Here is a 27958-nt window from a genome sequence, read left to right on the forward strand (position 1 = left end):
TTTTAAGAAGCTTTAGAAACCTGTACTCATTGAGACAGGCGAGCAGTCAAGAAACTTTAGAGACTTCGAAAGAAATGAAAGTGGTCAGTAGAAAATTGTATGATGCTGCTGCGGAGGGGAACTCCGTGTCGGGAATACACTTAACATCTTGGTGGCAAATTCTGACTACTCTTTGCCAAGTGTGGACTAATTCTACTAATGGTGCTAAACCAGAGGAAGCTGTAAATTCCACGGACAGCGCGACTCTTCTCAAGACACGGTCAGCGATGGCGATTCCGTCCACACCTCTGCCCCCAAAGCTTCTGTCACTGATTGCAGCGACCCTCACAACACAGGACCAAGCACGGGAACAGGACAACTCGGACAATGATTTTATTGACACTGATAAACCTTTTGATCCAGGTCCTATAGATCTGGAAAAGGAGCCAGACCTTTCCCCCACCCCCTTGTCTCTCCTGATGCATTGATTATATTTTTGGGGAGGGTGAAAGGGGGTCTGAGGGATTGGTGGCAGGAATGCAAGCGGGAAGGGAGGATTCATAATACATTTGCTGTGTCCCTTCTTGAAGTGATGGCAGAGCCTTATACACTCACACTGCATGATTGGAAGTTATTGCTTTGTATGGTACTAACTGATATAGTATATGATGTGGTTATCTGATTTTTGTGAGCTACGTGTAGTGGCCTTGACTGAAAACTTTAATCGGGGAATTGCTGTTAACTATGAGCCGTTGGCTGGAGAAAATAACTGTGCCGATTCTGTGACTCAGGCAAGGTATCCCAGGGACAACTGTTTGCAACTGAATGAGATGGCTATTAAGGCAGTCCGGATGCGGGAGTCTTGCCACAGTGTTGCGGGGTCCTAGAGAGTCACTAACTTTAATACTAACTTGATTGATTGGCTTCAGAATATTTTGCAACAAGTCGAACATCAGGAAGCTCAAGGGTTGCTTTTAAAACAACTAGCTGTGATAATGCCAATGAAAATTGTAAATGGGCAACTTTCACAATCGCAACCCCAACATGTGTCAAATGATTGTAAAGCAGAACTCACAGCAGACTGTAATTCTCAGGCTGAGTTCTGGAATGCAGCATAATACATTTTTGCTTCTCTAATCTCTTCTGTAAGAATAGTACACGCTTTTAACTTGCTTAGTAAATTAGGCTGCTAGCTTGCTAAACAAAGTAATACTACAAATACCATTTTTTTTTTTCTGGCTTATTAACAGATGTTGATTCTGTCCATCATATGTTGCTACAGAACCGAGTTGCTATTGATTTTTATTATTAGCACAGGGACACAAGTGTGAAGGCTTTGATAGGATGTGTGACGTGAATCTGAGTGACCACTGTGAATTAATTTACAAAAGTATACAAAACTCAAAAGCCTTAAACCAAAGATCTGCAACAGAGCCAGGGGCGGGATGCCTTTGGTCTCTTCTCACGGCTGGGAAACTTTGGGCCATGACTCAAAAGTATTACAGGATTTATTATAATTATCTTTAACCACCTTATTGATGTTTGCCTTATGTCTCCCATATCTTTTTTTTCCTGTATTCAGTGTTTAGTTGATTGTAACATAAAGCAGGTCATGGTCACCCAGCTACACACCCTCTTTGCCTCGTCGCAATTAACAAGCAAAAAAGAGGATAGAGAATGTCTGAAGAGAGAGATACGAGAGGAAGATGGAGAATATTTGACCTAACAAGAGATGAGAGAACAGATAGGTATTATGAAGGAGAATAGGAAAGATAAACATGGTTATCTAGTGTTTCATAGGTGTCTGCATGCTTGTAGAGATATATAGCTATGTAACTGCATGAATGATTCCTGCCCTGAGCCTGGTGGAGCATACAGCTGCAGTTTGTGTCCGGGCTCAGAGATGTAAATAGGGGCTTCTCTGTTATGGTAAAAGTGTTTCTCTTTGCATAAAGAAGAGAGGGAATGAAGGGAATGACCCCAGCGGTATGTTCAGAGAAGGCATGCTATGTTTCGAACTTTTTGACTGAACCAGTTCTTGTTTGGTGTGCTCTTCCACCTATGTATAATGTTAATCCAAAAGAAGATGATACTGTTTACACTTTGAATGTCGATAATTGTCTTTCTGTAGATGCTAATGTAGTAGGAGGCTATGATGGGAACTTGTCGCCGCGGTCCTTCTCTTATCCAGAGTAACAGCAGGGAAAGCATTAAAGAGTTAAATCACCTTGTTTGGTAGGCAGTTAAGCATGTGAGTCAAAATTGCCACTGCTTTTTGTTGTTGGTTCAAGGACGTGGCTGTGAGGATTTTGATGGTACATGCTGCGTGGATTTTAGGCGCCCCATTGCAGCAACATGTTATGAAAATCTTTGAAAATGTCAGCCTTTTTGGCATCCATTCACTCAATTGGCAGTATTGTTTGTTTGCTATTGCCTTGGTTGCTGTCATGTTTGCAAGGGCCCTGCAGAACATGGCAAGCCTGGTACTAGCTGTTCAAAAACAAAAAGGGGAAATTGTAAAATTGTACAGAACAGAGACAGTGGGTTATTTTGACACAGATGATATGTCTTAGTTGCTTTTTTATTTTTCTATTACTTATACCTTGTTTTTACTCGTTCGGTTTCAAAGGTTCCTTTTGTGCAAAAGGAAGGGGGAGATGCAGGAGCGGGCTGGAAACTAGGACCATGCGTGGCAATCAGTTAGCTGAGGGGAATGTGCTCGAGCTTGTCTGGACAACGATTAACATGATGAGACATGTTTACAGAGCACAGAGGAGTGGGAGACGGATGGCGCCAAGGATGGCACCAAGGAAAGGTAACACCTTGAGGTTAATTGATGGCAGTTAACCACCAATCAGGGATTGCCTAGTCTGAATGCTTAGCTTCAAGAACCAATCTGTTTAAAACACGCAGCTTCTGAAAGTGTATATAAACTCGTGCTTCTGTACAATAAATTGACAGTTGCTTACATCAAGCTGCTTCCCGTCTCTTCATTCGCCGCACATTGCTGCTGTGATGTCTCTGCAGCTACAGAGGACATGTGGTTCAGCTGTAGTTGATGTCCAGGAAGGACAAGGTGCTTTTGATTGTGTCCTTGTCAATGGACATCCTGTGATCCAGGAACCCTTTGAAAATTATTGGTCTATTTCTCTATTGCATCACCATAGCGATTACTTTCCACAGTGCTGGCTAACTGGGGAGGTCCATGAAGACTGAAGGTTAGTCAAGTTGTGCTCACCTACAAGACAGGCAGAAAGGAGGATAACTACAGGCCTGTCCACCTTATCTTAGTGACAGGGAAGGTTGTGGAGCTGATCATCCTGAGCACCAACAAGCAGCAGGTGCAGGGAAACCAGGAGGTCAGGACCAGACAGCATGGGTTTATGAAAGGAAGGTCCTACTTGAAGAAACCGATCTTCTTTTGTTACAAGATGACCTGCCCAGTGGATGAAGGAAAGGCTGTGGATGCTGTCTACCTGGACGTTACAAAAGCCTTTTTGCTCCATCTCCCACAGCATTCTGCTGGAGAATCTGGCTGCTCATGGCTTGGCTGGGTGTTCTCTATGCTGGGTTTGAGCTGGATGTACATCCAAGCCCCAAGAGGGGGAGTAAATGGAGTGACATCCAGGTGACGGCCCATAAGGAGTGGTGTTCCCCAGGGCTCAGTGTTGGGGCCAGTCCTCTTTCAGAACTTTATCAATGATGCAGCCAGGGGGGTTGAGTGCACCCTCAGTAAGGTTGCCTACGACATCAGGTTGGGTGGGAGGGCTGATCTCCTTGAGGGCAGGAAGGTTCTGCAGAGGGATCTGCACAGGTTGGGCTGTTTGAGTGAGTCCAATTGTATGAAGTTCAACCAGGAGAAGTGCCAGTTCTGCACTTGGGTCACAACAACCCCACACAACACTACAGGCTTGGGGCAGAGTGGCTGGAAGGAAGCCTGGTGGGAAAGTACCCTGAGGGTGCAGGTTGACAGATGGTTGAGCATGAGCCATCAGTGTGCTGGGGTGGCCAAGAAGGCCAATAGCATCCTGGCTTGTATCAGAAACAGTGTGGCCAGCAGGACCAGGGCAGTGATCGATCCCCTGTACTCGGCACTGCTGAAGCCAAACCTCGAGCACCATGTTTCCGTCTTGGGCTCCTTACTTCAAGAGAAACTTTGAGGTGCTGGAGTATGGCCAGAGAAGAGCAACAAAGCTGGTGAAGGGTCTGGAGCCCTGGTATGTTGATGAGCAGCTGAGAAGACTTGGGTTCTTTAGTGTGGAGAAAAGGACGCTCATGGGGATTTTACTGCTCTCTAGAAATACCTGAAAGGAGGTTGTAGATGGGTGGGGATAGGTCTCTTCTCCCAGATAACAAGAGACAGGACAAGAGGAAACCGCCTCAAGTTACACCAGGAGAGGTTTACATTGGGCATGAGGCAAAACATCTTCACTGCAAGGGTGGTCAAGCTTTGGAAGAGGCTGCTCATGGAGGCGGTGGAATCACCAGCCCTGGAGGTGTGTCAGAAATATATAAATGCAGTGCTTGGGGACAGGATTTAGTGATGAAATTGGCCGTCCTGAGGTAACAGTTGGATTTGATGATCCTTGAGGTCTTTTCCATCCTAAATGATTCTCTGTTTCTACGATTCTATGACATTGCAAGCCTACCTAGAGCAGATGCTGAGAAAGCTGGTCTAGCTCGCCCTGCCTTAGTATGGGGGTTGGACTAGGTGATATCCAGAGGTCAGTTCAACCTGAAAAGAAGCCATAGAGCTAAAAGAGCATATATAAATTGTGTCAACACCAATACAGGAGTTCATGTGAAGAATGTTTCTCCATTCAAATTACTTTTCTGAAATGTATTTGATCAATCAGGAAGAAGCGAGCCTGCTTTTCTATGGTCAGGTGGTGGGCCAGGAGGAGGGTGATGGAGAGGTATGGTATTAGGAGGGCAATTGAGTCTCAGGAACCCCTAATGCAGGAGGAAGTTCATGGCTGTGAAGGGGCCTGTGAGGCCAGCTCTGTCTCTGGAGGTGACAGGCCAGCAACAGGAACATGTGGCTGGGGAAGTCCCTCTGCCAAGGTACAGCTTAGGACCTCTCCAGGAAAAAAGCTGGGATACAGGTTGTCATGTCCATTTTGCCTGTGGACATGACAAGACAGAAGCAGGCATGTGGTGTAGAAGACCATGTGGCGATTATTTCTCTGTGGTAAGTGGAAAGACCACCAGAAAAAGCAAACAGTGTTGGTTCCCTGCATAAAGGGGGGTTCCTGAGACGGTAAAGCTTTCCTGGGTAGTGGGAAAAAGCAGGAGAGAGGAAAAGATTTCACAAAGTGTCATGTTGAAAATGGAGAGTGGCTGTCAGGAGGAACAACTGTCACACCAAGGGCCCTGCTGCGGTGCCAGAGCTCAGCCAGAGGGAATCTGGATCAGCCCATGGTTTGTGTTTCAAGGAACAGCCGGTGAGAGTGGAGGTACCTCAGCGAAGGTATGGCAATGTTGGGGTGAGAGCAAGGCAGGGCAGCGAGATGGTGCCTACAGCCTGCACGGAAACAGGGGCAGTTGTCCAACCATGTAGAACAACCTGCGGTGGAGATGGAAAAGGTTTTTAGCAAGGCTGGAAAGCCTGAAGAGAACCCAGCTCTTTGTCCCCTTGGCTATGGCAGCTGTTTCTGACACTGAGGCCTGTGAGAAGACAAGTTGTCCTCATGGCACTAGAGCATCGTTGCCTCCGTGCAGCCCCATGGGGAAGCTGGAAGTTGTTGTGCCATTGTTGTCCTTAACACGGCATTGGATCCCCCACCTTCCATGGTCCCCAGGAAGAGCCCTGAGCCCTCTGTGAGGGACAGCACTGACCTTCCCACAGGCTGCAGGTCACGGCTTGGCCTTTCTGCTTCATCAAGCAAGCCAAGGCTTTGCTCAGCAGCAGAGCTGCCTGCACAGCGCCTTTGCCTTCCTGCTCTCACAGCCTCCAAGGATGGGCTCTAACAGGGCCATGGGGAGGCTTTCTCGGTCATGGCCCTCAGCGGGGATTGTTAATGCTTCCAGGGACTTTGGGGTTTGCTCCTGACTTGGTGTTCTTGAGAGGTTTCTTCAGTGTCCTCTGAACACCTGAAGTCCACAGCACTGCAGACACGCTGGGCTCACGATGAGGGAGAACACCCTGACAAGCCATGTCGCTTCCATCAGGGACATCTGGTCTTCAAGTTTAGCTCCTACACTTAATGAGATAAGTTTCAGCCGTACAGTGGAAGAGAAAGGCAGGTAATGAGCACTTTGGAGAAGTGATAGAAGGCTTTTCCAGTTGCTATTGATGCACAGTGTCTCCTGAGGAGATGCGGACAGGTAGGAAAATTAATCCCTGGAGTTAAACACTGCGTGGACAGCCTTGCTCCTCAGCTCTCCAGCCCGGTGATATCTCTCCTCAGTCCCATGGCACTTACATCACTTTACATCAGACTTCTTCAACCAACTCTGCAGCTGAATATAGCAAATTCTTGGCAGTAATTATTGGCTGCTTTCCTTACACGGTGTAAACAGGAGTGGGATAGAAATTAATAAATAAAAAATACATTTCCAGCTGTATAATTGTTAGTTCAATCAGATCCCCATGAGGTCTATTGCCACAACTGAAGAGTTGCCCATAGGGAATATTAGAGACAATACTGAAAGACAGTCCAACTTTTCCTCTCTGAACCTTAAAGCAGAAGCTACATCGGTAGAATGGATTGGAGTGATCACAGAGGAAGAGGAGAAAGGCATCTGGGGATGAACTTCTTAACCCAGAGCTGTAAATCAGGAAAGCAGCACGTCAGCGTATTCCCAATGTCTTGAATTCCAGAGAAGGTGGGAACTTCCTGGGACTCATGACAAATATTAGGATGTTTCCAAATCTTTTTTTGTATCTGTAGAAGTTCTCCCACTTTGATCTACGTATATGCAACAACTGCTATTAACAACAGCACAGACTCTGCCTTCAGACGCCAGCTTCATATCTAATGCCATTCCATTTTGCACAGCTATAGGGGCTATTCCTCACACTTCCTCCTGCAAAGCCTTCATGGCACCTGCAGGGTCCTTGCCCATCTCTTCCATTGCTGCGCATCTCTTTATCACTGCCTTCTCCAGTTCAGGAACCGCTGACCAAGGAGTAACCAAGGCCACAAGAAGGCTGATGATCTGGGCTGTCATTATGACACCCATTACATCTGAGAAGCCCATAGGCCAGTAGGAGGCACGTGGCCATGAAGGTGAGTTTGAGGTCCCTGGACTGTCCAGTTTCCTTGGGGGATGGGCCATCAGCAGCCCAGCTGGTTATGGCTGCAGTAAGAAAGGCACTTGGACTCTGAGACAAAGTGTCATTTCAAATGGCCTTGGTTAGAGCAAACTCTCTACACACAGAGACAACCGTGTCAGCTGTATGCCGTCCCTTCCGAGGCCGGGAACACGGAGTTTCCAGCGTTGGGAGAGTGGTGCAGCAAGTGGTGCAGATCCTGCCTGCAGAAGGCTTATCCCACATTGTCTCCTGTCAGCTCTTGAAGTGTTTTCTGCCAGGGAAACCCATTCTAGTCATCACTTCTTGTGTTCTAAGAGGAGGTGTTCACTTGGGAATTGGTAACTGCAGTCCCAGACAAAGGTAAGGGCGTGAGGTTGGCCATTCACCAGCATCTTCCTGCAGATTTCTTCTTCCAATATGGCTTATTCTGCAACCCAGGGACACACTCAGCACAGCCCAGCCTGAAGGCCAAGAGGTACATGAACACAGCACAGGCCAGCTCTGATTTTCTGTGACACTCATCACTAACTCCTCCATGTGCAAAGGTCTTCTGCTCAGATTCTCTCAACCTCCTGATGAAGGTTAGAAGGAGAACGACATCTCCTTTAGACCGCTAGAGAAATAGGTTTAATTCAAGGGTTAGGTTGATTGGAAAGTGGAAGATGATCCCCCACCAACATGGCAGAAATGCTTTGCTGGACTTGTTTTGAACAGAAAGACAAGGCAGGAATGGTGAAAAATGTGGACGGCACCTTTCAGTCAAGTATGGGTGACGCTGGTAAAGTAGAAATCAAGGGCAAGTCAGCAAGACAAATTGTAGCAGGGCTGAGTAGAGAGGAAAGATCCCCTCCACCAACCCTTGGGCAGTGCTCTTCCTAATGCAGCCCAGGATGCCGTGGGCCTTATTTGTTTGAAAGGTGGAAATCAGGAGAAGAGGAGGTCTGGGGACACCTAATAACAGCCTTCCCATATCTTCTTGGGTCATATCAGCAAGAAAAAGCAGCCAAGTTCTTCCCTGTTGTGCATGATGGGAGGATGAGGGCCAATGGGCATCAGCTGAAGCAAGGGAAGACAATGTCCTTCCCCAAGAAGACAATCAAGCAGTGGATCAGATGTCCCACAGAGCTTGTGCCATGTCCATCCTTGGAGGTTTTCAAGCCCCACTTGAAGGAAAGCCTGAGCTACTTGCTTCAACCCCATAACTGATCGTTTTCTGAGCAGCATGTAGGCCTGGACACCTCGGGAGGTCCCTTCCAGCATGAATGATTCTGGATCTCCATCCACCATGGTTCTTGCCTTCATGAAGGGAGGGAAATCACTCAGGTTTCCAGCGGCTGTTGAAGCCTAACAGAAAGTTGGGCAGATGACCTGTGACGTTCCTTTCCCACTCCAAGCTTTGCTGCTCAGATGCAGGGCTGCTTGGCTGGTTCCTATGGATTCCTGTTCTTCACCCTTTCCTACCTTTTCCCCACCTTTCCCACGCACAGTTGCTTCTCCTTGACTACCCTTGTATCCTCCCACGCAAGCAGCCCACCCCTCCTTTCCCTTTCCTCCCTGGCCATTGTCTGTCCTCCTTTGGTGATTCTTTGGAGGTTTTCACCATAGGTGGCCACTCAGAAGAGGGATTGATCATCCCCCTTGACTCAGCATCATCCCCCTTGACAGAGCACTGTTGTGGCCACATCTGGATTATCTGTGCCTGGGCTTTGAGGTTTCTTATTCTGGAGGAGTGGGGAAAAACTGGAGAGGCTGTGGAGGATACCTGCCTGGATGGAGTTTGGAGTGTGTGGAGAGAGACTGAAGGTTCTGGGCTTCTTGAGACCGACCAAATGGATCCTCAGGCACTACAGTAGTAGCATGCACCTGCTTGAAGGGTGCTGTCAGAGATGTCAGAGATAAGGGAGTGATTCCTGATAGCGGCAGGAAGAGAAAACCTGCACAAAGTGCTGCTTGGAAGGGTAAGATTGGATGTGAGGAAAAAGAAATGTCCCTTGGTGGGTTGCCCTCTGATGCCAGAGTTCACCCAGAGGGAGCCTGGATCAGCCCATGGCTTTGAGTTTCAAGGAACAAGCAGGGATGAGGGGAGAAACTTCAGAAAAGGCAGAGAAATGAGGGTGTGAGTGCTGGGTAGGAAGGCAAGGAAGAGTCCAACCCCCAGAGTGGAAAGAGGTGCCACATGGACAGTGTAGGGCAACTTGCGGTGGAGATGGCCCAGGGCTGCAGCAAGGCTGAATGGCCCAACTGGGGGCTGAGGGATTTGTCCACTTGGCAATGGCAGCTGCCCATGTCATCTAGGCCTGTGACATGGAACTTGCTTTGGAGGGTCTTCTGTTCTGCCCTCCAAGAGCTTCCAAGGGTTGGGGCTTGGTCTTTCTGCTTCATTAAAAAAAATCCAAATGTGTTTTGCAGCATTACAGCCACCGACACAGTGCCTTTGCCTACCTGCAGTTCTGGCCTCTAATTAGCTCCTCTAACGAGTCCATGGGGACGCTTTGTCAGCAATGGCCCTCAGCGGGACCCATCAATGTTTGAAGGTATTTTCAGTGTTGCTTCTGACTTACATTCCTTGAGTGGTTGGTTCAGTCTGCTCTCAGTAGCTCAGGTTCATGGCAGGAGCCCCCAATGCCCTAACGAGGTATTTGCCTTTTTGTCATTTCCTTCAAGTCTTCAAGACCTGCGCAGCTAATTGAATCTGTTCCATTCATGTAGATAAGAGAGAGGATTTCAAAGTGCACCTGAAAATAATTATATTTTATTTCATGGGTTACATTTTGCTACTTTTTAGGTTAGAGAGGAGGTTCTAGCAGCAATCTCCAAGTGATAATGATGCAGAGGATCTCCTGAGGAGGTCTGGACTGGTAGGAAACGCAGTCCCTTGAGGTCTGACACAGGATGGACAACCTTGCTCTGAATGTCCCCAAGACCACCCTTTTTCTCATTGTCCCCTGGGACTCACATCCCTTCTCCTTACATCACACTTCTCCCCTCAATTCTGCAGGTGGGTGCTGCAGCTCCATTGCACCCTCACCCACCTGTTTGCCTTAGAGGACAGGCTGCACACAGGTGCTGAACACTTTTTCAAATCTGCAAGCAATGTGAAGAATGATCAAGTGTCATAAATAAGCCAACACCCTCCACAAGCAGATGCCATGTCCAAGCTGTCTCTGATGAGGTGCCTTTCTGCAAGGGACACTCTCATGAGAAATCTGTTAGGTGCTAGATACGGAAATATAGATCTAAACACAGGGGAAGAGTTGGGTAAGGAGACAGTTCGGCTGTGGGGAGACATGCAAGCTTTTCCTTCCTGAAGTAAAAACAGCAGCACAGGTGAGAGGTACCTGTAAGTCCAAAGAATAAAGGGAGGAGAAAACTGGTGAATAACTGAAAGAGCCTTTGCTGAGACAGTCTGCTGAAAAGATGACTTCAGAAGTCGTCACTGTCTCCTGCTCAGGTGCAAATATGTTAAAGATGGGGGAAAATAAGGACCTGGTATAATTGTAATAATGATGGTGAAGTTCTGGTATAAAATCAGTATTTCCTTGAAGTATGGCTTTTGAAAGCTCCTTTTATAGGCAGAGGTCTCTTGTGAGAAAGGACAAGCAAGTGTTGCAACTGTCTTGGAAGGAGTCCGTAAGTGCAGCTCGGGGAACCACAGGCTGCACAAACCCCCATGGTGAGGGGTGTGCCACCAGTTAGAGTCCCCTTGGGTGACATTCCTGGCACCGGAGCGGGTAACTGTCCAGGTGGATTTCCCAAGGGTAAATCCTGCCTCGCCAACCTGACAGCCTGCAGTTGTGCGTGAGGAGCTCCACAGTGGATGTCATTTCCCTCGGCTTCAGCAAAACTCTTGTCATGGTCTTCATCAGAGTTCTTCTGCCCAAGTGAGGCCATGACACTCTGTGTGCGTACAGAAAGAGATGGGTAAAACACCAGCGGGATGGTCAGGCTGAGAGAGCAGTGGGGAAGGGCTCACACCCCACCTGGAGGCCACTGGGACACACTGGGGCATTGTGGGCAGCACAGGGGACTCTCCTGCTTACACTTCAAGAGCTGTAAAGATAATCCAGTGGAGGCAACTCTCACAGTGTCTGTCGGTGGCACCAAACTGCGAGGACCATCCCTGTGCCCTAGGGATGCCATGGAGGGGAACCCTGGCAGGTGGGGTGGCCGCCCTGTCAGGGGCTGCACAGGTGCAGGACGGACCAAGGGCAGAGCCTGCACCTCCCTCGCATGGACTAACACCCTGCAGCTGCAGGGCCTGGGACCTGCCTGGCTGGGCAGTGTCTGTGCAGAAAAGGCCCTGGTGGTGCTGGGGGACAGAAGGCAAAACACAATCCCACCCCGTGACCTGGTAGCAGAGGCAGCCAGCAGTGCCCTGGAGCGTATGAAGAGGTGCCTTGCCAAGAGAGGGCGGGAAGTGATTGTGCCCCCTACTCATTGCTTGTTAGACCACCTGTCTGTGACTGTGTTTATTTTTGGGCCCTGACTGGGGAGGGAAGGAGGGAGGGAGCAGCTGGGTGGCTGCTGGGCTTTTGGCCAGAGACAAGCCACTACAGCAAGGAAGATGTGTATGACTGGGAGTGAGTTCAGTGAAGGGTCACTGAGATGCTCAGGGGCTGGAACACTTTCCTGGGAGGGAAAACTGAGGGCAAGGCCCTTGTTCAGCCTGCACAAGGGAAGGCCTTGGGAGCCTCCTAGTGACCTGCCAGTCCCAACGGGGAGGTGGTCAGGAGGATGAAGCCAGTCTTGGAGCTGTGGTGCCTGGCAGGAATGTGATAGGCAATCGTCAGATGTGGAAATAAGAATGTTCTTGGCAGGAGATAACGCAATGACCAGCCTCCACATCATGGGGTGCTTGAAGCTATAAACAGAATGCAAACAAATGCTCTGCTTGGATAGTATGAACTTCTTTGCTAAAAGTGGGTGGTGGAAGAATGTCAGTGCTTTCCAGTTCTATGGAAGATTTAAGGCCTCTGGGAAAGAGCTGAAGGTAACAGTTTAGCTCCCCCCTTTCAGTCTGTGACACCCAGATGCCTGACCTGCTCTTCCTTCCCCTCTTCCCATCAACTGATGAAGGGATGAGAAGAAAGGAAGCAGAAAGGCCCTAGGACTAGGAGGGCCATGAAGTCCTTTCATTGGTTACCCCATCAAGAATCAAACTGGGATGTAAGCCTGAAAATTTTGATTCAACAAGGTCCATGGACAGGTTAGACTTTGTCTATGGTTGTGCCTAGAGACCCACACACCTACAGCATGGATGATGCTGGGGCCTGTTATAGTTGAATTTGAAATAACTAGAGTCTGAAATAAATTCACTAAGTATTTATTAAGGCAGGAAAGCAAAAACAGCGCGCTGGGCGGCCGAGGAGGCGCAGCTCCATCCAGGCTCGCAAATTCTGACAAGTAACACAGCCCTTTTATTCTCAGCTTCAAAGCCGGTTTAAGCAAACAGTTATGCTCTCAGTCCCGTAGCAAGAAGCTGTATATTACAAAACTAATCTATTTTTACACTAAGGTCTAGACGAAGACAAAGGTTGTCATAGTAACATGAGATTATGGTTTAACATTGGCCTTGTGAAGGTACATCTCTCAACCTCACGGTAAACAGTTAACTCATTTCTCGCCAGACAGAAGGTTCTCAAATCTCTTGCAGCAAGATCATTCCTTTTGTTAAAAGCCCATTTGATCAGCAAATTACCCTTAGTTACTTATTACAGGCAGAACAGACCCTCCAAATCAAGTTTCCTGTCACAGACCTTGATGACACGGGCAACTACCATTGCCAGGGGGACAGAGGCCTCAGACCCCTGCGGGGCCATTCAGCCTTGCTGCAGCCCTGGGCCATCCCCACTGCAAGTTGCCCTACACTGTCCATGTGGCACCTCTTTCCACTCTGGGGGTTGGCACATTTCTTTCTTTCCCACCCAGCCCTCACACCCTTGTTTGTCTGCCTTCACTGATGACTCTGCACTCATCCCTGATTCTTCCTTGAAGGTCAAAGCCAAGGGCTGATCCAGGCTCCCTCTGGGTGAACACTGGGATCAGAGGGCAACCCTCAGAGCTTCAGAGGGACAGTTTTTTTCCTCACATCCAACCATATCCTTCCAAGTTGCACATTGTGGAGTTGTTCTCTTCCTGCCGATATCAGGAATCACTCCTTTATCTCTCACACTCCCTTTCTAAGCAGGTGCACACTACTACAGTAGTGCCTTGAGGCTCCACTTTTCCGGTCTCAAGAAACCCAGGACCTTCAGTCTCTCTCCACAGGCTCCAAGCTCCATCCAGGCAGGTTATCCTCCACAGCCTCTCCAGTTTTTCCCCACTCCTCCAGAATGAGAAAACTCAAAGCCCAGACACACACAATCCCGATGTGGCCACAACAGTGCTGTGTCAGGGGTGATGATGCTGAGTTAAGGGGGATGATAAATCCCTTGTCTGAGTGGCCACGCACCCCCTAATTCAGCCCCACATGCAGATGGCCTTAGATGTGCTGAGCATGCACCAGTAGCTCCTAAGCATCCCCCATAATACTCAGGTCCTTCTCCTCCTTGGGTTTGTACCTCAGCCACTCAGGTGCCCTCATAGGTGCGGTTATTCTGCCCCCGCTAAAGGGCTGACCATGTCTACTTGGAAAACCTCTGAGGTCCCAATTTCACAATCGCAGTGTTTTGGAAGTTGCTACTTGGACCAGCTTTGGTATGTGCATGGACATGGCTCACCCTGACGCGTGGTGCCTCTGGCAAGGTAACAGCATAAGGAACTGCAGGACGCCACAGATAATGAAGGGAGGCAGAGCTTCAACGGTATTGCTGACCATGGTAGGCGCTCCCATGGTGAAGAGCTCAGAATCCCCAAAGGAACACAGACAATGGCCAGGGAGGAAAGGGAAAGGAGAGGCAGGCTGCTTGCACGGGAGGATACAAGGGTGGTCAATGAGAATCAATTGTGCATGGGAAAAGAAGTACCAAAGAAGGAAAGGGTGAAGAACAGGAATCAATCAGGGCTGTTCGGGGGTACCTGCCAAGCAGCCCTGCATCTGAGCTACAAAGCTTGGAGTGGGAAGAGAAAGTCACATGTCATCTGACCAACTTTCTGTTTAACTTCAACAGTCACCGGGAACCTAAGTGGTTTCCATCCCATCATGAAGGTAAGATCCATGGTGGATGGAGATGCAGAATCATTCATGCTGGAGGGGACCTCAGGAGATGTCCAGGCCAATGTGCTGCTCAAAGCAGGATCAGCGACAGGGTCAGAGCAAGTAGCTCAGGCTTTCCTTCAAGTGGGTCTTGAAAAGCTCCAAGGATGGACAAGGCACAAATCTCTGGGACATCTGCTCCAGTGCTTGACTGTCTTCATAGGGAGAAAGATTGTCTTCCCTTGCTTCAGCTGATGCCCATTGGCCCTCATCCTCCTATCATGCACAAGAGGCATAAACCTGTTTGCCTTTTCTTGCTGATATGACCCAAGACCACATGGGAAAGCTGTTATTAGGTGTCCCCAAACCTCCTCTTCTCCTGGCTTTGCACCTTTCAAATAAGGCCCACGGCATCCTGGGCTGCATTAGGAAGAGCTCTGCCCAAGGGTTGTTGGTGGTTATCTTTCCTCTCTACTCAGCCCTGCTACAATTTGTCTTGCTGACCTCTCTTGCTTTGTACCCTACCACCTTCACCCACACTTGACCCAAAGTTGTCGTCTAGAATTTTCACCACTCCTGCCAACTTTTTGTTCAAAAACAGTCCTGCAGAGCATTTGCACCATGTTGGTCAGGGATCATCTTCCACTTTCCCTTCAACCAAGGCCTTCAAGTACAGGTCCCTTTCTCTAGCGGTATAAAGGAGACATTGTCCTCCTTCTAATTTTCATCAGGAGGTTTGGAGATACTGAGCAGAAGACCATTGTACATGGAGGAGTTAGTGATGAGTGTCACAGGAAACCTGAGCAGGCCTGTGCTGTGCTCCACGTACCTCTTGGCCACACCTCTTGTGCTGAGTGTGTCCCTGGGTTGCAGAATAAGCCATATTGGAAGAAGAAATCTGCAGGAAGATGCTGGTGGATGGCCAACCGCACGCCCTTACCTTTGTCTGGGACTGCAGTTACCAATTCCCAAGTGAACACCTCCTCTTAGAACACAAGAAGTGATGACTAGAATGGGTTTCCCTGGCAGAAAACACTTCAAGAGCTGACAGGAGACAATGTGGGATAAGCCTTCTGCAGGCAGGATCTGCACCACTTGCTGCACCACTCTCCCAACGCTGGAAACTCCGTGTTCCCGGCCTCGGAAGGGACGGCATACAGCTGACACGGTTGTCTCTGTGTGTAGAGAGTTTGCTCTAACCAAGGCCATTTGAAATGACACTTTGTCTCAGAGTCCAAGTGCCTTTCTTACTGCAGCCATAACCGGCTGGGCTGCTGATGGCCAGTCCCCCAAGGGAACTGGACACTCCAGGGACCTCAAACTCACCTTCATGGCCACGTGCCTCCTACTGGCCTATGAGCTTCTCAGATGTAATGGGTGTCATAATGACAGCCCAGATCATCAGCCTTCTTGTGGCCTTGGTTACTCCTTGGTCAGCGGTTCCTGAACTGGAGAAGGCAGTGATAAAGAGATGCGCAGCAATGGAAGAGATGGGCAAGGACCCTGCAGGTGCCATGAAGGCTTTGCAGGAAGAAGTGTGAGGAATAGCCCCTATAGCTGTGCAAAATGGAATGGCATTAGATATGAAGCTGGCGTCTGAAGGCAGAGTCTGTGCTGTTGTTAATAGCAGTTGTTGCATATACGTAGATCAAAGTGGGAGAACTTCTACAGATACAAAAAAAGATTTGGAAACATCCTAATATTTGTCATGAGTCCCAGGAAGTTCACACCTTCTCTGGAATTCAAGACATTGGGAATACGCTGACGTGCTGCTTTCCTGATTTACAGCTCTGGGTTAAGAAGTTCATCCCCAGATGCCTTTCTCCTCTTCCTCTGTGATCACTCCAATCCATTCTACCGATGTAGCTTCTGCTTTAAGGTTCAGAGAGGAAAAGTTGGACTGTCTTTCAGTAGTGTCTCTAATATTCCCTATGGGCAACTCTTCAGTTGTGGCAATAGACCTCATGGGGATCTGCTTGAACTAACAATTATAGAGCTGAGAAATGTATTTTTTATTTATTAATTTCTATAACACTCCCCCCCCCCCCCCCCCCCGATATGTAATCCCTCTTTTATTCCTGTTTACACCCCGTTCTCTAAGGAAAGCAGGCAATAATTACTGCCAAGAACTTGTTATATTCAGCTGCAGAGTTGGTTGAAGAAGTCTGATGTCAAGTGATGTAAGTCTCATGGGGCTGAGGAAAAAAACAGTGGGGCTGGAGAGCTGAGGAGCAAGGCTGTCCATGCAGTGTTTAGCTCCAGGGACTGCTTTTCCTACCTGTCCGCACCTCCTCAGGAGACACTGTGCATCAATAGCAACTGGAAAAGCCTTCTATCATTTCTCCAAAGTGCTCATTACCTGCCTTCCTCTTTCACTGTATGGCTGAAACCTAACTCATTAAGTGTAGGAGCCAAACTTGAAGACCAGATGTCCCTGATGGAAGCGACATGGCTTGTCAGGGCGTTCTCCCTCGTAATGAGCCCAGGGTGTCTGTGGTGCTGTGGACTTCAGGTGGTGACTGAAGAGGGAACAAACCTCTCAAGAACACCAAGTCAGGAGCCAAGCCCACAGTCCGTGGAAGCGTTAATGGGCCCCGCTGTGGGCCATGGCCGAGAAAGCCTCCCCATGGCCTTGTTAGAGCCCATCCTTGGAGGCTGTGAGTGCAGGAAGGCAAAGGCGCTGTGCAGGCAGCTCTGCTGCTGAGCAAAGCCTTGGCTTGCTTGATGAAGCAGAAAGGCCAAGCCGTGACCTGCAGCCTGTGGGGAGGTCAGTGCTGTCCGTCACAGAGGGCTCAGGGCTCTTCCTGGGGACCATGGAAGGTGGGCATCCAATGCCCAGTGAAGGACAGCAATGGCACAGCAACTTCCAGCTTCCCGGTGGGGCTGCAAGGAGGCAACGATGTCCCCGTGCTGTGAGGACATCATGTCTTGTTATGGCCCTCAGAGGCAGAGACAGCTGCCATAGCCAAGGGGACACAGACCTGGGTTCTGGTGGTGCCTTCCAGCCTTGCCAGTGCCCTCTGCCATCTCCACCACAGGCTGTCCTACATGGTTGGAGCCCTGCCCCTGTTGCCCTGCAGGCTGTAGGCACCATCTCGCTGCCCTGCCTTGCTCTCACCCCAACATTGCCATACCTTTGCTGAGGTACCTCCACTCTCACCGGCTGTTCCTTGAAACACAAACCATGGGCTGATCCAGGCTCCCTCTGGCTGAGCCCTCGCACCGCAGCAGGACCCCTGGAGTGACAGATCTTCCTGCTGAGGTCCAGTCTCTGCTTTCCAAGTTGAAACTTTGTGACATTTTTTCCTCTCTCCTGCTGTTTTCCACTGCCCAGGAAAGGTTTACCATCTCAGAAAATACCCTTCCCGCGGGGAATGCAGCCAGGAAGTCTTTTCTTATGCTCTGCTCTCTCACCAGAGAGAAGGAATACTCCCATGGTCTCCCAAACCACGTAACTGCTGCTGGCCTTTCAGCTTCTCCCTGGGACATGACCAAGCCATGTGCCTGCTGCTGTCCCATCATGTCCCCAGGTGCAATGGACGTGACAACCCCTATCCCAGCCCTTCTCCTGGATGGGGCCTATGGGGTCCCTTGGCAGAGGGACTGTCCCAGCCACGTTCCTGATGCTGGCCTGTCACCTCCAGAGGCAGAACTGACCTCACAGGCCCCTCACAGCCAGGCACGTCCTCCTGCATGAGGAGTTCCTGAGACCCAGGTGCCCTCCTGATACTATACTCTTCCATCACCCTCCTCATGGCCCACAACCCGACCACAGAAAAGCAGGCTTGTTTTTCTCAGATTTATCAAATACCTTTCCCGCAATCCATTTGAGTGGAGAAACATTTTTCAAATGAACGCCTCTATTTGTGTTGACACATTCTATATATGCTCTTATATCTCTATGGTCTGTTTTTCAGGTTGGACTGACCGTTAACTGCGCAGCTGAGGCAGGGTCAGCTAGAGCAGCCTGCTCAGCAACTCGTCTAGGTAGGCTTCCAATACCATAGAAGCACAGAAACAGAGAATCATTGAGGTTGGAAAGGACCTTAAAGATCATCACATCCAACCGTAACCTGAGTATCAGTAAATCATCACTGAACCATCTGCATCTGTGTATTTTTGAAACAGCTCCAGGGCTGGTGATTCCACCATCTCCCTGGGCAGCCTGTTCCAATGCTTGACCACCCTTGCAGTGAAGATGTTTTTCCTCATATCCAATCTGAACCTCTCCTGGTCTAACTTGAGGTTGTTGCTTCTTATCCTGTCACTTGTTATTTGGGAGAAGAGACCTACGCCCACCCATCTACAACCTCCTTTCAGGTACTTCTAGAGAGCAGTAAGGTCCCCCCTGAGCCTCCTCCTCTCCAGACTGAACAAGCCAAGTCCCCTCTGATACTCTACAACAGACCGGGGCTCCAGACCCTTCACCAGCCTTGTTGCCCTTCTCTGGACATGCTCCAGCACCTCAACATTTCTCTTGAAGTGAGGGGTCCAAACCAGAAACACAGTGTTCAAGTTGTGGCAGGTCACCTTGTCCCAGAAGGAGATCAGATTCGTCAAGCAGGACCTGCCTTTCACAAACCCATGCTGGCTGGTCTTGACGTCCTGGTTGTCCTGTGCTTACTGTTGGATGTTGCTCAGGATGATCAGCCCCACAACCTTCCCTGGCACTAAGATCAGGTTAACAGTCCTAGGAAGGATCCTCTTTTCTACGCTTCCTTCATGTGGGCACCACTTTGACTAACCCCCAGGCTTCTGGTGCCTCCCCACTTAGACAGGACGCTTGGCAGTCACCCCTGTGGTGATGCATTAGAGAAACAGACCAACGATTTTCACAGTGTTCCTGGGTCATGAGATGTCCATAGCCAAGGACACTTTCCAAAGCACTTTGTCCTCCCTGGACATGAGGTTCACCTGCACCACAGGTCCTCTGGGGCTGCAGAGACAACACAGACAGACATGTCCTCTCCTGCCAGCACTGCACAGCCCAGCCCTTTGTCCCTCTGGTCTTCAGGACAGCTGGGTTTGCTCTCCTTAGGGACATTTCATTTCACCGTTACAGTGCCACCTGCCAACCACCCCAGTATGCTCTGCAGCAAAATTTAGCATGCATGGGACTTTGGGTACTTGGTACCCGCTGGTTTTGTTACATGTTTGATCTTGGCCCTGGTGCCACAGCTGAGGTCCAGTGCGTCTCTTCTCTGACATAAAGAACCTCAATCAGGGAGAGCAAGGGGCCAAACTCTTATTTAACCAGCCTGCGGAAGCCTTGGGATCAATGACCTCACATCTTACTGGGGACTTTAATGACCCTGTGGGTTTACATGGCAAGGGTTTGGGAGCGGTCATGGGGTTTGTAGGGCTGACAAAGGTGAGAAGAGGTCAATAGTTGGCCCCATGGCCAAGAAAGCCACATTCAGCTGGCTCTGAAATGGACCTGCTACTTCCCTGAGCTCATAAGAAATTCTAGTGGCACCTCTGTGAAAAACCAGTGGAAGAAAGGACATAACACAGTGTGCAGCATTTGTAAGAGAGAGGCGTGAGAAACAGGGCACAGGAACAGCCCTACAAACACCAAGTGAGTGAAGAAGGAGGGGGGGCAGTGAGGGAGAGGCTTGGTGGGCTCATGGAGGCCAACGGTCAACCCACTGACCCCGATGTTCACAGGTCAGCACAGTGACAATGTTCCTTTAGGTGTCTGTAGGTTCTTTACATCAGCATTTTAGCACCACTGCCAGATGGGCCAACAGCTGTGATGCTCAGCTGGATCTGAAACCCTGCGTCACCCCTGTCCACCTGGGCTCTAGGAGCAAAGAAATGGTGGAGTCTCATCTCCCAGGGGCAGTGAGGCAGGAGAGCAGCGGAGTGCAGGTGCCAGTCCTCAGGGTGGCAGGCTGTGGCCGATACTGGGAACTTTCACTGGGCAGTATCACTCAAGGGAGAAGAATTCAGTGCAAGTGGTCGCAAGGAGGCCATGAGGCCCAGGGCCACAGGACAACTCGCCTTCTCATAGGCCTTGGTGGCAGAGACAATGGCCGTACGCAAGGGGACAACCCTTGGGTTCTCTTGGTGACTTCCAGCCTTGCCCGTGCCCTTTGCCTTCCATCTCACGCTGTCCTACGCCGTCCCACAGCTGCTGCTTTTCCCCGGCAGGCTGCAGGCACCCATCTGGCTTCCCCACCTTGCTCTCACCCTGCCCTTGCCACACATGCACCGATGTCTGCCCACCCTCACACGCTGTTCCTGCAAACACACACACATGGACTGATCTCAGACTCTTCCAAGGCTGCGAGCCTTTCAGCTTCTCGCATAGACACGAGCAAGCGGTGTGCCTGCTGCTGTGCTGCCATGTTCTCAGGCAGCAGCGACGTGACAAGCAAGAAATAAGCCCCTTGGTGGGGTGAGCCCAGGTCCTTAGGCAGAGGGGATCTCACAGCCCACGTGCCACCCAGGGGCCTTCTGCTGGCCTGCCCGAGACACGGGCAGATGGAGCTTAACAGCACGTGTCCCAGCCGTGAGTCAGGGGCTGCCCTACGCGCTGTTTCAGGCAGAGGTGACCCCACCGCCCCTTTCCCAGGCACATTGCTGCTGTTGGGCTGTCCCCTCCGCAGGCAGAACTGGCCTCACTGCCCCCGTCACAGCCATTGGCTTCCTGCTGGGATGTGAGTCCCTGAGACACAACTGACCACGAGATACCGTCCTCAGCCGTCACCCTCCCCATGGCCCAGCACCCAGCAGATGAAGGGAAGCTTCTCTCAGCCAATTTATCTCATGGATTTCCTACCCACAGTTTGGGTGGAGAAACATTCCTCAGGGGAACTGCTCTGTTTCTGCCGGACCATGCTTTGTCTCTGCTTCTGCGCCTCTGTTTTCCTTTCTTCCCCCTGCTATCCCATCCCAACTGAGCTCTCCAGGGAAGTGAGTCGATGAGTCCTAGAATATCTCAGGTTGGGAGAGGCCCCTGTAAATGCCCTTGTCCAGCTGTCCTGCTGAAGGCAGGGTGAACTGGTTGGCATCGCTCAAGGGCTCTGCCCACTTTGGCATCATCCACAGAAGGGTCTGAAAAGCCACTTTGTCAACTTGTACTGGGAGACAATAAAGACATTCAACACAGTTGGCCCAACTGCTCGCACTGGAAGATGCCACGAGTCAGTGGCCACCAGGAGGACTTGACCACTGGTGACATCTGGCCTTGAGCCCCTGTGGCGTATGATGCACCGACTCTAGGAGCGGATCAAAGGCACGAAGACACCTCGAAGACACTTTATTAAAATCAAGCAAGCCTTTTACACCTTTGCAGGGGGCTGACGTGTCAGCCTGGGACTGTGCTCAGCAATTTTCCACTCTTGGCTCTTTTTTTATTACAGACACAGCAGCTCAGCAACTCCCTTTATCTACAAGGCCACGAGCTCTGCAGACCACTCCCTATCTTGAAGTTCCTCTTCCTGCTCCCATGGCTTCCTTCCAACAAGCATAACTGTGTCTCTCTCCCAAGGTCGGTTTTTGCTCCCTGACGCCGTTGAGCTAGCTCGAGACATAGCCACAAGCCCCCAGCCAACTTCCCACCCACAGCATCCTCCATTTCTTCACTCCAGAAGTCACCCATCTGCCTATGAAGAAACTGCAGGAGAAAAAGTCAAACCCCTTGCAAAGGTCCAGGTACAAACCATCCCCTTCTTTCCTCAATACGTATGGGTGCAGAAATCCCAAAAGGCTGGATGTCTGCCTTTTGCCAGGACCCCAGAACCTCCCTGATTGCTCGGACACATTTGAGGGCACCATCCAGAAAGGGTGCCGTGATCAGACAGAGGCACTTGCAATGAGCCTGCCCAAGGCGGGTGAGATGAATCTCCCTGGGACAGTGGCCTTTGTTCCTGCAGTCACACACAGGAACGGCGGTGCCCTGGGAGGTGTCCCCACCTCAGCTGGCCTCACGCACTGCTGGCGTGGTTGAACCCCAGCCTCATGCACACAGGGGGGCTCAGAGGCACGAGCCCGTCCCTGGCACATGCAGAGGCAGAGCACTGCAGCGGGCACAGTGACTGCCTGGCCTCCTGCTGCCCCTGCCAGAGGCTGGCAGCACCTCAGCCCGGGGGTGTCGCGCCCTGCTCGGCACCTCGCGGAGATGGCCCTCGTCATGAGCAATGGGCACGGGGACCTCGGTTCAAGGAAGCACGTTGCAGTGCTGCATTCAGGTGGCTTCCACAAATCCAGAACATTTTATGGAGGCCAGCACCGTCACAGAGTGCCCGTTGCCTGCCCCTGCCTGCGCTCACAGGACTGCCACGCGGCACGGCGGTGACCAAGCTGCCAGAGCACTCAGGCCTTACACCAAGGCAGGGGGTCAGAAGGGGAGTGTGTAGGTAGAAGGAGGACAGTATTGGAGAGCCAAGGGCTGCTGTTCCCTGGCAGTGCTGCCATGCCAGGAACTTTTCCCCTCCGTCTGTGGACTCAGGAACTGTCCCTGCAGCTCCAGAAAGGCCTTGGAAGGAAGAATCCCAGGAAAATTGAAGTTGCTTAATGGCCCTTTGGTTTTGTTAGACAAAGAGAGAGCAGGGCACCTTCAGAAAGGAAAATCACAGAAGAAATTAGAATGGGAATGGCCACTTTATCAGAAATTAAATACCACAAGCAAATGCAAAAAATTCAGAAGACAGTCTGGGTCTGTGATGAATTACATTATAAACGCTATTCATAATGTTAATGCTTCAGAAGAACATCCAGCTATCAGTTTGCACATTGCACCCTTGAGCTCCTGGTTCCTCATGCTGTAGATGAGGGGGTTCAGTGTTGGAGGCACCACCGAGTACAGAACTGTCACCACCAGGTCCAGGGATGGGGACGAGATGGAGGGGGGCTTCAGGTAGGCAAAATACGAGGTGCTGACAAATAGGGAGATCACGGCCAGATGGGGGAGGCACGTGGAAAAGGCTTTGTGCCGTCCCTGCTCAGAGGGGATCCTCAGCACAGCCCTGAAGATCTGCATGTAAGACAGAACAATGAAAACAAAACACCCAAAGAATAAAAAGGCACTAGCCACAATAAGCCCCACTTCCCTGAGGTAGGTGTGTGAGCAGGAGAGCTTGAGGATCTGTGGGATTTCACAGAAGAACTGTCCCAGGGCATTGCCTTGGCAGAGCGGCAGTGACAGTGTATTGGCCGTGTGCAGCGCAGCATTGAGAAACCCACTGGCCCAGGCAGCTGCTGCCATGTGGACACAAGCTCTGCTGCCCAGCAGGGTCCCGTAGTGCAGGGGCTGGCAGATGGCCACGTAGCGGTCGTAGGCCATGATGGTGAGGAGAGAACACTCCGCTGAAAGGAAAAAGACAATCAAGAAGAGCTGTGCAGCACATCCTGAGTAGGAGATGTCCCTGGTGTCCCAGAGGGAGTTGGCCATGGCTTTGGGGACAATAGTGGAGATGGAGCCCAGGTCGAGGAGGGAGAGGTTGAGGAGGAAGAAGTACATGGGGGTGTGCAGGTGGTGGTCGCACACTACGGCGGTGATGATGAGGCCATTGGCCATGAGGGCAGCCAGGTAGATGCCCAGGGAGAGCCAGAAGTGCAAGAGCTGCAGCTCCCGTGTGTCTGCCAATGGCAGCAGGAGGAACTGGGTGATGGAGCTGCTGTTGGACATCTGCTGCCTCTGGGCATATGGTCCTGTCACAGGAGAAAAAGACAGTGATAATTTATGGGAGACTTCTGCAAGCAAAATCAAAGCCATTTCCCACAGACCATCCCCCCGTCACACACAGACATCCCTCTCTTTTCTCAGAGACCTTCCTGCAGCTGTGTGGCTGCAGCCCTGCTTGGTGCTGGCCGTGTGGGCGATGAAGAGCAGGGCATCTGCCCACGGGCTCTTGACCAGCCAGCCCCACTCTGCAGCAGTGGGTGGGGGCAGGGACCAGTCCTGGTGTTTAACTTTGTCCTGTGAAACCAGTGCCAACGCAGAAGGGCTGGTCAGCGTCTGCAGCGCCAGTGCTAAGGAACGGGAAGGGTGAAGGCATTTTAAGAGAGTTTTAGTTTTTTTCACAGCTCCCCCCCATCTCTCCTGTTGAGTATTCTCGGATGTCAGAAAAGCAGAGCATTTTGGCTGCCCTCCGGTGGAACAGAGTGAGGTCTGTGAGGCAAGAGGATTGCCTGTGGGTGAGTGCCCAGTGAGGGGAGGTGGTCTGTCCATCTGGTTCCCAGTTTCTGTGGGCTTGCACCTTCCTGAGATGAATGGTGGCCACACTCCCATGTTACCCTGAAATACCACAAGGCACTGCTGAGAACAGACTGACCCACCACAGACCAGTAAAGGTTGTAGACGTTCATCAGAACTCAGCATCCCACCCACAGCAAAGGATACACAGCTCATTTCACCCTCCCCAACAGCGTTTTCTCCATCACAGAAACTCTACGCTTCTACGTGGGGCTTTCAGATCACTAATGGGTGCGAGGGGACAGGTTTCCATTCTGGAGGGCAACTCACTGCTTGGAAGGGAACTTCAAGGAGGTAGCCAAGTGCCCTAACAAGAGCATCAGATTGAGGGAGAGCCAGCCCCTTGCCCAGCCCCACATAGGGCATTGCCCACAGCCCCACAGGTGAGAGGAAAGCTGGGACACTTGTTCCCATGGACACACCTGCAGGAGAGGACCCACAAGGTCAGAGTGTGACTCTGCAGCTGAAACACCCATCCCCAGAGAGCCTGACAGCAAGAGCTAGAGAATAAAACTAACCCCAAAAGGCAGAGAAAGAAGTAAAATTGCACTGATGGTCTAGGTAAGAGTGTCCAGGGCGAGCGTGCCAGGCACTGAGGGCAGCGTTGCCCTTGCCCAGCTCTGCTCGCCACCTCCCACACACCAACATTGCCGGGCAGCTGCTCTCAGCCCCTGTGCTCTGCAGAGGGGCCGGGGCACGTGGCTGCAGAGCTGCACCGCGGCTCTGCTGGAGCTCTGGCTGCAGAGGGGGGGGCTCACACCTCGGGACCCCCAGCCCTGAGGGCAGAGGCTTTGCTGGGGGCAGAGCAGCCAGGGGGATGCCTCAGAGAAAGGGGTCTGCACTGCACATGGTCAGAGAGAGCTTTCTGATTCTCCTTTCAACAACAATTCTGTCTGAAGTTTCCTACCAGTCCTTGCAATATCCTGGATGTCAGGAGATTTTCCTTGTGGGAGGTATCTCCCTGTGCCAGGTCTTTCCCTGTCAGCGCTCACAGACCACATCTCTGCCTCTGTGCACTGGCCCCGCACAAACCTGCCTGTCAGGGCACTGGCTGGGCGCAGGGTCCTGTCCGCAGGGGGAAAAGGGCAGCTCAGAACGACCCTGATGGCTCCAGCAAAGGTGCTGCTGCTGCTGTTCATAGGCGGAGGAGTGGCTGAGGGCACTTCAGGAGGCTCCTGGCAGACCTCCTCATCACTCAGAGTTACAGCTGGCAGTCTCAGGGACATCTTCAAACTCGAGATCTCCATTAACATTTCTGCCTTCGCTCTCCTGCCCCCAACAACAGAAAACTGAAAAAAACAGATTGAGGAGAGCCCTGGATTTATCACAGCAATCCCTGCGCTGACCTTCGATACGAAAAGTCTCGTCCAGACATATTCTGAGGGTAACCTATCCTTGTAAGCAGCGCTCAGCCATGCAGCACACTCTCAACAGCAGAGAGATCCTTCCCTCTCGGGGCTCAGTCCATACGCCCCCAGAGCTGTGGGGAGCCCCCCGGCAGGCTGAGAGCTGCCCCTGGCAGGCGGCAGAGCCCCTGCCCCAGCACACAGCCCCCGCGGCTGCAGGGACCCTGCTGGCAAGGACAGCCCTGGGCACCCCTGCCTGCACAGCCACCTTCACAGCCCTGCAGCCGGCCCTGGCACAAGGCAGCCCACATGCCCTGGCCCTCCCACGCTGCAGCAGGGAAGCCCTGCTCTGCAGCACACTGGCCTCCTCCACAGCAAAAGGCTCCCACACGGTCCCACAGGCTGGGGGGGGCCCAGCTGCTGCAGACCCGGCTAGCAACTGCAGAGGCATTGCCCTGCAGCCACACACTTACCGGCTCAAGGGCTCTGCACATTTCTCCAGCAGGGAGCTCTCAGCAGCCTCCCACCAGCCTTTGAGCTCTCCCTGCCTCCCTCCTCTGCCCCTCTGGGCTCCCTCCAGCTGTCCCTGGGGCTGCAGGGGAACCTGCTGGGCAGCAGGATGGTGCAGTCACTGATGTTTGTCTCTCAGCTCTGCAGACACTTATTTCCAGCAGTGGAATTTCTCCTACTAGAAAAAAAAGCTTTCAGCATGAGTGTCACCTTTTGTTAACCCTTCAGTAGACAGTACAGAAGGAAGCTCACATGAAAGCAGCTCAGATCTCCAGTGTGGGGGTTTGGGGTGTGATGTTTTCAGCTACTCTCACACAGTGCAGGCATGTAGCTCTGGGTTTGTAGTCTCAGGGCTAAAGACTCAGCTCTCCCTTGCCCGGGCCACGTCTCTGCTCTGAAGCAAAGCCTTTGCACCCACGGGCTCGGGGACACTTGGTACCCGGCTGCCTTATGTCCAGGCAGAGCTGGGTTGGTGCCACAGCTGGGGGGCTTCAGCCCAGATGTGCAGCAGTGCCCTCAGCCAGGGGCCCATGCGGAGGCAGCTGGAGCCCGTCCTGTTGCAGACAGAGCTGTGACACTGAGGGAACCAAGTGCCAAGGCAGGTGGCAGAGCTCAGCACAGCTGCTGGGCAAGGACAGCAGCCTCCAACAGGTCCAACATTCAAAATGGAGTTTATGCTTGTGGGGCAATTCCAGGGCACCCGAAGGAGCGTTCCCTCCTTCTGCACAGGCCACAGCCTGCCAGTGTGTGACCTGGGGCCTGCACTCTGCTGCTCTCCTGCCTCACTCCCCCTGGGAGATGAGACTCCACCATTTCTTAGCTCCTAGAACCAAGGTGGACACAAATGATGCAGGGTTTCAGATCCAGGTGAGCATCACAGCTGTTGGCCTATCTGTCAACTGTGCTAGAATGCCCATGCAAAGAACCTGCAGACACCTAAAGCAGCATTGTCACTGTGCTGTCCTGTGACTGTCAGTGGGTGGCTACTTGACCACTGGCAGGATCCCACCAAGCTGCTCCCACCTTCTTCACTCACCTTGATGTCTATAGGGTTGTTCTCTCACATAATTCTCACCCCTCTCCCTTTGTGTTTTGTCCTTTCTGCCATAGGGTATCACAGAGGTGCCACTAGAATTGCTTATTGGCTCAGGTTTGGGCAGGGGCTGGTCCATTTTGGAGTCAAATGAAAGTGGATTTATTGCCATGGAGTCAGCGCTTGATCTCTTCTCACCTTTGCCAGCCCTACAAACACCTCCAAACCGCTCCCAAACCCTGGCCATGTAAACACACAGGATCTCTACATTCCCCAATAAGATGTCAGGTTATTGATCCTAAGGCTTCCTCACACTGCTTAAATAAGACTTTTCCCCTTCCCCTCCCTGATTTAGGTTATTTCAGAGCAGTTACCCCGAACCACACCTGTGTCACCTGGGCCAAGCTCAGACATGTAACAACGAAAATAATAATGGGTACCAAGTGTCCAAGGTCACACGCAAGCAAAATGTTTTGCTGCAGCGCATGCTGGGGTG

At 51.3% G+C, this 27958-nt stretch overlaps 1 protein-coding gene and 1 long non-coding RNA gene across 2 annotated transcripts in view; both read right to left on the reverse strand.

The window, feature by feature from the left end:
• Positions 1–11113: 11113 nt before the first annotated feature.
• Positions 11114–27958, reverse strand: part of LOC308057551 — a 332648-nt gene continuing 315803 nt past the window's right edge. Inside the window, exon 2 of the long non-coding RNA XR_013925331.1 lies at positions 11114–15201. This is a non-coding gene — a long non-coding RNA (uncharacterized lncRNA). The remainder of the gene's footprint in view (positions 15202–27958) is intronic.
• On the reverse strand, positions 22729–25364 carry LOC308057523 (olfactory receptor 14A16-like). Its single transcript, XM_080411605.1, has one exon. The coding sequence runs from the start codon at positions 24091–24093 to the stop codon at positions 23065–23067; it is 1029 nt and encodes a 342-aa protein (XP_080267731.1). The 5' UTR covers positions 24094–25364; the 3' UTR covers positions 22729–23064.

This window comes from Falco punctatus (assembly GCF_963210335.1).
Source record: "Falco punctatus genome assembly, contig: scaffold_22, whole genome shotgun sequence".
Taxonomy (NCBI): Eukaryota; Metazoa; Chordata; class Aves; order Falconiformes; family Falconidae; genus Falco; species Falco punctatus.

Bases quoted from the DNA above. Each gene is read 5' to 3' on its own strand.
- LOC308057523 (XM_080411605.1), bottom strand. From the start codon at position 24,093: ATGGCTTTGATTTTGCTTGCAGAAGTCTCCCATAAATTATCACTGTCT.